At 33.2% G+C, this 11885-nt stretch overlaps 1 protein-coding gene across 2 annotated transcripts; it reads left to right on the top strand.

The window, feature by feature from the left end:
* Positions 1 to 1725: 1725 nt before the first annotated feature.
* Positions 1726 to 11855, top strand: LOC148299943 (uncharacterized). Of its 2 annotated transcripts, XM_088275463.1 has the most exons (5): positions 1726 to 2041; positions 3434 to 3511; positions 3748 to 3828; positions 4155 to 4769; positions 4923 to 5234. In XM_088275463.1, exons 1-4 carry the CDS (start codon positions 1891 to 1893, stop codon positions 4193 to 4195), a joined length of 351 nt encoding a protein of 116 aa, XP_088131589.1. In that variant the 5' UTR covers positions 1726 to 1890; the 3' UTR covers positions 4196 to 4769; positions 4923 to 5234. The 2 variants fall into 2 exon arrangements, with proteins under 2 accessions (XP_088131589.1, XP_088131587.1); XM_088275461.1 differs by lacking the exons at positions 1726 to 2041; positions 3434 to 3511; positions 3748 to 3828 and having other exon boundaries at positions 4635 to 4769; positions 4923 to 11855.
* Positions 11856 to 11885: the final 30 nt, after the last annotated feature.

Genomic DNA, 11885 nt, shown 5'->3' with positions numbered 1-11885 from the left:
CCAGAGACAACAAGATGACCAAAATCGTCCTCCGCCATCTGTAGTTAGCCATCCACATGACGAACACCTCAACATACGGCTCTCCGGCGTGACCATCGCTCAAGGAGGCATTCTGCCCGACATTTTGGCCATGCACCAGCCCGAGAAGGCGTGATAATACATCGCCTCCTCTTTTTCCCGTCCCAAACTTCGCATACTCGATGCTTTAAGGCCGATTGACGACATTTTTTTATCCATGATCATCATGTATCATTTTCCACGCCTTGAGATTTGAACGTGTAGCGTTCCATAGTTTGATGTCAAGACTAAATAAGTATTCTTGTCGAATTTTTCAGCTGTAACTTCGCCAATATGACTGCTACTTCACTTAATAACTGCACAGTTGGTATGGTAAACACTTGACAGAAAGTAACGTGTGATTCTTCTTCATGGGCGTGAATCCTTTAATTTTGACAAAAATCTTTGTAAGATGTTCACAACAATAGTTTTAAATTATTGAAAGGCACTCAATACAAAAAATATTAACCGTGTTGTTCATCTACTTTGTTTTAAATAATTATACATAATTATAAATCGACACACAGCTTGCCAAATACGAGATACCCATAGACAAAGAGAACTAATTGCACATAGACAATAGTCTTAATAATAGAAATAGTCATAGACAATAAAACATTACCGCAATGGTAGTACATATTTGTAGAAACCATTCTCTTGTTAGAAGTGTCTATTTCAGAAAGTTAATAAATATATAACACATGTTTACTCGATCTGATGAGAAAGGTGTGTTGAGATAGTTGAATAGATAGAGATGAATACGTAGGGCTTATGAGTGAGGAAAGAACTGTTAAATAAATTTATGAAACAAATGCAGTCGGATATAGGGGCAGAGAATGATCGAGGAAAACTGAATTACGTGATCAAGTATTTCAGATAATTGAAAGTGGTCACACCAGGAATCGGAATTATGGGCGGGTATGTATGAGGAGATACATGAGTGATGAAGAGGCGAAGATTGTTTGTAAAGGCAGATTGGTGTGACGTTATATTTTCTCAGACTACCTCTGTGGGAAGTGGCGTGATGGTTAAATAGATAGTTTTACTCATTCTAGTGAGAAACCATTAACTTATTCAGAATACTACCATAAATATTTACTGTTTAGGAAATTTAAAACAGCTCAAATTTTTAACCCGCGCCAAAAATAATTCATTCTTTTGTTCAGAGTAACATTATAAACATTTGAGTACATAAATGTGATTTAAATACTGTTATATTAGTTCATAACAATTCAAAACCATTTTTTTGCTTAGACTGTCGTTAAGTATTCATTGTAGTTCTCTGTCTCATTCAGATACAGGTTCCCTTGCACCATAATGATAATGAATAAAAATAATTTGTATGGTGCTATTTTCGCAAAATACTACATCAAGGGTCTTTCATTGCGATTAAAATAAAAGTTGCAACAGTTAAAGTCAGCACCTAAATTTTGCGTATCACGCTGTATATTATGCTATATGCTGACAGTCTCCTAATACCGATGTCCGAGCATTGTTGAAATTTGTTTCTTTTTAATCTCCATTGATTATTTTTTATTATTGCAGCAGCTTCCCCCCTTTACAAATTCATTCGGTCCGCTGCCGGTAGGTACTCTGACTCGCACGAGACTTAGTGGGTAAGTATCATAAAACAAAGGATTTTTTTTTATTGTGGTAACATTTACATTAGCTTCCAAAAATGGCGCTTGCTTGCAAAGGACTTCTATGGAGTAGATATGTCAGTTGTCAGTTAATTAGTGTAGCTATTATGTAGTAAACATGATGTATGTAGGCGATCCTCCACTTTTGTACCTGTATATAACTTTATAGCCTGTATAATACAATTTTATAAACATGGATTCTCCTCATTCGGTGACTCCGTTCCCCGACCTGAGCGAGATTGTACCAGGGACCGATATTGAAGAAGAATTAATGAATATGTCCGACAGCACTGAAATGTATGATTCTTATCCAGATATTGAACAAGAATGCTTAAAATTCACTGGTAAGTATTTATATAATATTGTCTCTCACAGTAGAATACCTTCTGATGATAGAATAATGTTTGATGGCTAATTTTTAACCTCGAATCATCCGCGTAGTCACTTTATAGTCAGCTGTTGACAACTGTATTGTGGCGCTTGTCAATATAAGATGTATGTACTGAATAAAATAATGTATTTTTTGTCAAATACTGCTCATGAATAAAAAAGACAAAAACATATATTGTCACTTTTATCACAACGATGATTGGAGTCAAAACTTTTTCAATTAAGCAAATCACAACCTTACATTTTACCAGTCAACAGAACCAAATAAAATAAAGGTCTTGTCATGCGTTAAGTAACTTTAATCTAGAATCGAGAAATAGAAAAGCTAATATGTACACCAAAGATAGTTCAGTGAAATCTCGTCATTTTTTAATTTATGTTTTACTTGGTAAATACCACTATTTCTTAAAATCTATTATGACTCGTACGGTGTTCGAAAATAATGCGGAATGCATCGAAACATGTGTCACAGTAGATTTCAAGAAATAGTAGTATGTACCAAGTAAAACTTAAATTAAAAATGGATAGATTTTACCACAAAGTGAGTGCCGAATCAATTAATGGAATCTCGTCAAATTTAACGACGGCAATGGGGTCTTGATCGACGATAATTTATTAGAGAATTCGATGATCTTGGTGATAGGTTTAATCGTTTTTTAGCATCATCTTTTTGTTAGTGTCAAATTTTGAATTGGCAATTTTGATGTTGATGTCTGTTAATTTGAAATTGTTGAGTGTTATTAACTCATATATGTGAGATATGAGTTGCAGACACGCGTGCTACATGCGATTTTTATTTATTGTTTCCCTAAATCAATATTTCTTTCATATGGTATATGTATAATAGACCATTAAGTTCTACTGTGGGTACTAGAGTCTAAGTTTGTTTAAGTTTTTCTATCAAGCCATATGTTTTTCGGTCTAGTTTCATTTCATCGCTATACCACGAACACAATTAACGTGTGACGTATTTGCGATAGCCCCATATCCATTGGTTACACCTACTCTAGTACCCAGGGTAGGATTAGCGTACGTGCACACATTTTTTACCCTTACTCTTATTCGGATTTTATAAAACATTTTTCTAGTATTTTCAATGTGATAATACATATTTTCATGTATTATCATATTGCTACTCTGTTAGAAAATATTTACATCCGAATTTGCTGTACATATTTTACGTTTTGCATTGCGAAAAATGTTAACCTATTTTAAGCGTATAGTTTTACGTTGACAAGGCTACAGCAAGGGTCACAACCCTCAGTAATGAGGAGTAAGATGAAGAAGAAGAGTTTTATGTGAATTCACTTACCGTTAATATAACACGTTTATTGTTTTTATTTCAGATAATGATATTATTGACGACCAGAACATATCTTTGATGCCAAATTACATGTTTGAAGACGAATTATTAGATGAAACAGGTAACTGAAGTATAAAGAACAAAATTGCGGATTTGACTATTAGACAGATGAATTTTTAAATAACAATAATTATTGCAACAGAGATAATCAAATAATTATTGCACTTCAAGAGTGTATTTAAAATGTACATTTTATCGATCGCACACTCTGCCACATACGAGATAAACATCACTGAGTATAGTACCGAGAAAAACAATATTACAATATGTAGTTAATATTATAAATGTTTATTTCAGATCGCCATGATAATATTGATGACCCGAGCTTATCTTTGTTGCCGAATATTATATTTGAAGCCGAATTATTTGGAAAAACAGGTAACTGTAGTATGCAGAAAATTTTGGCAGATCTCTCGATGAGACAAATGATCCCCGAAATTACTTTTGGCTTTGATTTTTAGGAGATAGTAAAATCAATATTGTCACTTCGGGAATATCGATCGCACATTCTATTGGAGAAAAAACACTACTAACCGGAAAAACAATATTATTTAGTTAACCTACCCGAGTATAGCAGAGCGATTGAAATTCCCCATATGTAAATTATATTTTTATGTTTATAATATTTTTACTGTTTTAAATATTTTATAATTTTTTTTCTTATATTTTTTATTTAATTGTTTTTTTGTTTGTTTATTTTCCAGTTCCCAGGGATTTACGTAGTTTTTATAACGATATAGTTTAACAGCTAATTGGTTTCGTTTAATTTATCCAAAAACTAGTAAAAATAGTTAATTAAACGAGCAACATTTACTTGTTAGTAGTATTGTCAGTATCATTTATTTGTTAGTAGTATTGTCAGTATCATTTATTTGTTAGCATACAACATTTTCTTATAAGTTGTTAGTAGTCGATTTTGTATAAGGTTGCATACATTTTTTTTCGCCGAACGACAAATCTGAAAATAGATTTATTTCAACAATGGTACAGAGTGTTTATAAATAATTAAACACATTTTACTTTTGAATTATTACAGTCAACGGATTCATATTTTTGTATTAGAGTTATTTAGTTTATCTTCTTCTGTGATTCCAATCTTGTGGATTGATTTGCATCAACAAATGACACCTCCTCCGCCATTTGGGTCAATCTATTTAGTTTATATTTGATAATATTATTCAATTTAAAAAGCCTAAATCAAACGCGCCCCTCATTACCATATTTTCGTTTGGTATTACAATTAAAACCTGGCCTTCGGTACAAAATGGAAGATACTGCGCTGACGAGAACCCGGATCGTAATTTAGGATGACAACGAAAGTAAGTAAAAAGGGAGATGTTATTTCTCTTGGGTACTAGTCTCACTGGGTATTAACCTCATCTTGAGTTTAACTCTTAATTTATTTTACTAACCAAATTTGCGTGGAAGTATAAAAGATTTTAGAAACATAATATTCAATTATTTCTTTTCAGATATTAACGACGACGACGGAATTCAAGAATATTTAGCACCCTGTGATGGAAATTTATCTTTACATTATTTTGAAAATATGGATACCGACTCTCCTGCAACAATTGAGGACAATTCTCAATCGATAAGTATTCTTGATCGATTTACTGAGTCACCTGCAAATTTGAAGAATAATTCTCAATCGATAAGTTGTATTCTTGATTTATTTACCGAGTCTCCTGCAACTTTTGAAATTAATCCTAAATCGATAAGATGTATTCTTGATCGATTAACTGAGTCTCCTGCAACTTTTGAGAATAAATCTAAAACGATAAGTCGTATTCTTGATCGACTAACTGAGTCTCCTGCAACTTTTGAGAGTAAATCTAAAACGATAAGTCGTATTCTTGATCGGTTAACTGAGTCTCCTGCAACTATTGAAACTGATTCTGAATCGATAAGTTGCATTCTTGATCGATTAATTGAGTCTCCTGCAACTTTTGAGAGTAAATCTAAAACAACAAGTCGTATTTTTGATCGATTAACTGAGTCGCCTGCAACTTTTGAGAGTAAATCTAAAACGATAAGTCGTATTCTTGATCGGTTAACTGAGTCTCCTGCAACTATTGAAAATAATTCTGAATCGATAAGTTGCATTCTTGATCGATTAACTGAGTCTCCTGAAACTTTTGACAATTATTCTGAATCGATAAGTTGTATTCTTGATCGATTTACTGAGTCTCCTGCAACTTTTGAGAACATTTCTGAATCGATAAGTTGTATACTTACTGAGTCTCCTGCAATATTTGAGGATATTTTTAAATCGATAACTTGTATATTTACTGAGCCTTCTGCAACACTTGAGAATGATTCTCAATTGATAAGTCATATGCTTGTTGAGCCTCCTTCCACATTTGAAAATAATTCGAAATCGATAAGCTCTATATTTACTCAGTCTCCTGCAGTATTTGAGGAAAATCCTAAATCGATAAGTTGTATATTTACTGAATCTCCTGCAATATTTAACGATGATTCTAAATCGTTAAATAATTTATCAATTGAGCCTCCAGATACATGTGAGAATAATGCTAAATCGGTAATAAGTGATATATTTTCTCCTGAAACATTTGAGTTATTTGACGAGTCTCCTGCAACACTTGAGAATAACCCTGAATCGATAAGTCGTATATTTACTGAATCTCCTGTGACATTTGAAGATGATTCTAAATCGATAAGTCATGTATCGATTGAGCCTCCGGCAACGTGTGAGGATGATTCAGAAACGATAAGTGATATTTTTTCTCCGGAAACACTTGAGATATTTGATAAGTCTCCTGAAACACTTGAGAATAACCCTAAATCGATAAGTCGTATATTCACTGAATCTCCTGCAACATTCAAGAGTAATTCTAAATCGATAAGTCGTATTGAGCCTCCTACAACGTTTGAGGATGATTCTAAATCGATAAGTGATATATTTTCTCCTGAAACGTTTGAGTTATTTGATGATTCTCCTGCAACATTTGAGAATAACCCTAAATCGATAAGTCGAATATTAACTGAATCTCCTACAACATTTGAGAATAACTCGGAATCGGTAAGTCGGACGTATACTGAGCCACCTACAACGTTTGAGAATGATTCTAAATCGAAAAGTGATTCACCTGCAACATCGATAAGTCGTATATTTGCTGAGCCACCTGCAATATTCGAGAATGATTCTCAAAGTCCTATATTTACTGAACCTCCTACAACATTAGAGTTTGTCTTTAAATCGATTAGCCGTATATTTACTGAGCCTCCTGCAACCTTTGAGAATGATTCTAAATCAGTAAATTGTGTATTTACCGATCATCCTCCAATATTTGAGAATATTTCTAAATCGATAAATTATGCATTTACTGAACCTCCTAAGTCATCTGAAAATAATTCTCAATCATTAAGTTTTGTATTAACTGAGCCTCTTCCAACATTTGAGAATAATTCTAAATCGACAAGTTTTGTATTTACTGAGCCTTCTGAAACACTTGAAAATGATTTTAAATCGATAAATCGTATATTTGTTGTCCCAACTTCATCATTGGAAAATTATTCCAATTCGATAGCTTGTAAATTTGTGGAGCCTCCTGCAGTATTTGAGAATGATTATAAATCGGTTGATCGTATATTTACTAAGCTTATTGCATCATTTGAAAGTAATTCTAAATCAATAAGTCGTATGCTTACTGACCCCCCTGCAACGTTTGAGAATAATTCTAATTCGACAAGTTGTGTTTTAACTGAGCCTCCTTCAACATTTGAGAGTGATTCAAAATCGATAAAGCCTTTATTTGTTGAACTTCCTGCACCATTTGAAAATAATACTAATTCGATAACTTGTGAAATTATTCAGACTCCTGTAGTATTTGTAAATGATCCTAAACCGATAGATCGTATATTTACTGATCCTCCTGCAACATTTGAGAAAGATTCAAAATCGATAAATTGTACATTTATTGACACTTCTGCATCACTTGATAATGATTCTAAATCAATAAGTCGTATATCTGTTGAGCCTCTTGCAATATTTGAGAATGATTCTAAATCGATAAGTCGTTTATATGACCCTCCTGCGTCATTTGAAAATAAGTGTAAATCGATAAGTTCTGTTTTAACTGAGCCCCCTGCAACATTTGAGAATGATTTTAAATCCGAAGATTCTTTATTTACTGAGTCTCGTGTAGCATTTGAAAATGATTCTAAATCGATAAGTAGTATAATTACTGAGCCTCCTGTAGCGTTTGAAAATATTTCTCAATCGATTAGTTGTATTTTAACTGAGCCTACTGCAACATCTAAGAATATTTCTAAATCGAAAGATGTTTTATTTGGTGAGCCCCCTGCATCATTTGAAAATGATTCTCAAACGAAAAGTCGTATATTTGTTGAGACTCCTGCAACATTTGAAAATAATTCTAAATCAATAAGTTGTATTGAGCCTCCTACAACATTTGAGAATGATTCGAAATCGATCAGTAGTATAATAACTGACCCTCCTGCAGCATTTGAAAATATCCAGTCGATAAATTGTTTATCTATTGAGTCAGATGCAACATTTGAGAATAATTCTAAATCGACTAGTTGTGTTTTTACTGAGTCTCCTGCAAAGCTTGAGAATGATTCAAAATCGATAAATCATACATTTATTGACCCTTCTGCATCACTTGAGAACGATTCTAAATCAACTAGTCGTATATCTGTTGAGCCTCTTGCAATATTTGAGAATGGTTCTAAATCTATATGTTGTGTTACTGAGAATGATTTTAAATCCGAAAATTCTTTATTTACTGAGCGTCGTGTAGCATTTGAAAATGATTCTAAATCGATTAGTGGTATAATTACTGAGCCTCTTGCATCATTTAATCATGATTCCCAAACGACAAGTCGTATATTTATTGAAACCCCTACAACATTTGAGAATGATTTTAAATCGAAAAATTCTTTGTTAACTGAGCCTCGTGTAACATTTGAAAATGATTCTAAATCGATAAGTAGTATATTTACTGAGCCTTCTGCAGCATTTGAAAATGTTCCTCAATCGATAAATTGTGAATCTACTGAGCCCGATGCAACATTTGAGAATAATTTTAAATCGATAAGTTGTGTTTTAACTGAGCCTCCTGCAACATTTGATAATGATTCAAAATCAATTAATCGCAAATTAACTGACCAATCTGCATCATTTGAGAATGATTCTAAATCAATAAGCCATATATTTGTTAAGACTCCTGCAACATTTGAGAATGATTTTAAATCTGAAAATTCTTTATGTACTGAGCCTCGTGAAGCATTTGAAAATGATTCTAAACTGATAAGTTGTATAATTACTGAGCCTGATGCAACATGTGAGAATGATTCTAAATCGATACGTTCTGTGTTTACCGAGCCTCATGCAGCACTTGAAGATAATTCTAAATCGATAAGTTCTGTATTTACTGAACCTCCTGCGACATTTGACTTTGATTCTAAATCGATTAGTCGTTTTTTAGCTGAGAATCCGTTGACATCTGAGAATAATTCTGAATCGATAAGTGATATATTTTCTCCTGCAACATTTGAGAATAATTTTAAATTGTTAAATCGTATATCTACCGAGTCTCCCGCAACATTTGAGAATAAATTTAAATCGATAAGTCGTATATCTACTGAGTCTCCTGCAACCTTAAAGAATCAACGTAAATCGATTAGTCGTCGATCTACTAAGTCTCTTGCAACATTAAATAATGAATCTAAACCTGCAACATTTGATCATAATTTTAAATCGTTAAGTCATATATCTACCGAGTCTTCTGCAACATTAGAGAATCAATCTATATCGATTAGTCATTTGTTAGCTGAGTCTCCGGTTACATTTGAGAAGAATTCTGATTCGATAAGTGATATATTTTCTCCTGCAACATTTGAAAATAAAATTAAATCGATAAGTCGTAAATCTTCCGAGTCTCCTGCAACATTAGAGAATCAATCTAAATCGATGAGTCGTATATCTACCGAGCCTCCTATAACATTAGAGAATCAATGTAAATCGATTAGTCATACATCTACCGAGTCTACTGCAATATTAGAGAATCAATCTAAATCGATTAGTCGTATATCTACCGAGTCTTCTGCAACATTAGAAAATCAATTTAAACCAATTAGACGTATATCTACCGAGTCTCCTGCAACCTTAAAGAATCAACGTAAATCAATTAGTCGTATATCTACCAAGTCTCTTGTAACATTTAATAATGAATCTAAATCGACAACATTTGAGAATAAATTTAAATCTTTAAGTCGTATATCTACTGAGTCCTCTGCAACCTTAAAGATTAAACGTAAATCGATTAGTCGTATATCTACTAAGTCTCTTGCAACATTAAATAATGAATCTAAACCTGCAATATTGAAGCATAATTTTAAATCATTTAGTCGTTTATCTACCGAGTCTCCCGCAACATTAGAGAATCAATCCAAATCGATTAGTCGTTTATTAACTGAGACTCCGGTTACATTTGAGAAGAATTCTGAATCGATAAGTGATATATTTTCGCCTGCAACATTAGAGAATCAATATAAATCGATTAGTCGTATATCTACCGAGTCTCCTGCAACATTAGATAATGAATTAAAACCGATTAGTCGTATATCTACCGAGCCTCCTATAACATTAGATAATCAATGTAAATCGATTAGTCGTATATCTACCGAGTCTACTGCAACATTAGAGAATCAATCTAAACCGATTAGACGTATATCTACCGAGTCTCATGCAACCTTAATAAATCAACGTAAATCGATTAGTCGTAAATCTATCAAATCTCTTGCAACATTAAATAATGAATCGAAATCGACAACACTTGAGGATGATTTTAAACCGATAAGTCGTAAATCTACCGAGTCTCCTGCAACATTAGAGAATCAATCTCAATTGATTAGTCATATATCTACCGAGCCTCCTATAACATTAGAGAATCAATGCAAATTGATTACTCGTATATCTACCGAGCCTACTGCAAAATTAAATAATGAATCTAAATCTGCAACATTTGAGAATAAATTTAAATCATTTATATCTACTGAGTCCCAATCTAAATCGATTAGTCGTATATATACCGAGTCTCCCGCAACCTTAAAGAATCAACGTAAATCGATAAGTTCTGTATTTATTGAACCTCCTACAACATTTGACGATGATTCAAAATCGATAAGTCGTCTTTTAACTGAGCTTCCGGTAACATTTGAGAATAATTCTGATTCGATTAGTAATATATTTTCTCCTGCAACATTTGAGAGTAAGTTTAAATCGTTAAGTCATATACTAAAGAAAAAAACTGATATTCGTAAGACATACAAGTATAAAGAACCTGGAAAGCATGCATGTTCTGAATGTACGTATACAAGCGATCGTATTAGCAAATTAAAAAGACATCTTCTAGTTCATACAGTTCAGAAACCTTTATCTTGTTCAGAATGTTCATATACATGCAGGCAGAAATCCAGTTTGATTAGTCATATTTTGATTCACACTGGTAAGAAACCTTTCGCCTGTTCAGAGTGTGAATTCAAATGCGCTTATAAAGCCAGCTTAAAAAGGCATTCTCTAACTCATACTGACACAAAAAGACGAAAAAAATATTTATGTGCGAAGTGTGCATATTCATGTGCCCAAGAATGCGATTTGAAGAGACATTTACTTACACATACTGGTGAAAAACCATTCTCATGTGAAGAATGTACATACACGTGTCTACAGGAGGCTCATCTGAAAAGACATGTTTTAACTCATACCAAAGAGAAACCGTTTTCTTGCCCAGAGTGCACGTATACATGCAGAAATAAATCCAGCTTAAACAACCATTTACTGACGCACACTGGAAAGAAACCTTTTAAGTGTTTAGATTGCGCATTTTCGTGCTCTACAAAAAGCAATTTAAATAATCACGTTTTAACTCATACTAGCAAAAAGCTGTTCTGTTGTTCGGAATGTCCGTACACGTTTGTTTTGAAAAGTAATTTGACAAGGCACCTGAAAACTCACTCTGACGTGAAACCATTTAAATGTCCAGAATGTGAGTATACGTGCAAAAATAAATCTAGCTTGAAGATACATAGTTATTCTCATACTAAGCACCCTTTCTCGTGTTCGATGTGCCCGTACACGTGCGTTCAGAAAAGCGATTTTAATAAACATCTTGCAATACACTCTGATGAGAAACCTTTCGCGTGCACAAAGTGTACTTATACATCTCGGCGTAAAAATAATTTAAAAGAGCATCATCGTTCCCACGCCAGTGAAAACGGTTAAGTGCGCTTTGAAAAACGATCTTCTTTTTTTACCATACTCATCTTTCAAGTATCGGTCCTCTTTTTCGTGTCACATCGAACCTCTTTATGTGAGTACAATAATTTTCCCCTTAATCTACATAAAATAACTACTTTTCTTTTTGCTACCTTAGTTTCCTTAA

The sequence above is a fragment of the Brachycentrus maculatus genome, unplaced genomic scaffold, assembly GCF_059751285.1.
Source record: "Brachycentrus maculatus isolate JH-2025_06_01 unplaced genomic scaffold, ASM5975128v1 h1tg000878l, whole genome shotgun sequence".
Classification (NCBI taxonomy): Eukaryota; Metazoa; Arthropoda; class Insecta; order Trichoptera; family Brachycentridae; genus Brachycentrus; species Brachycentrus maculatus.
This window is presented reverse-complemented; position numbering and strand designations above follow the sequence as displayed.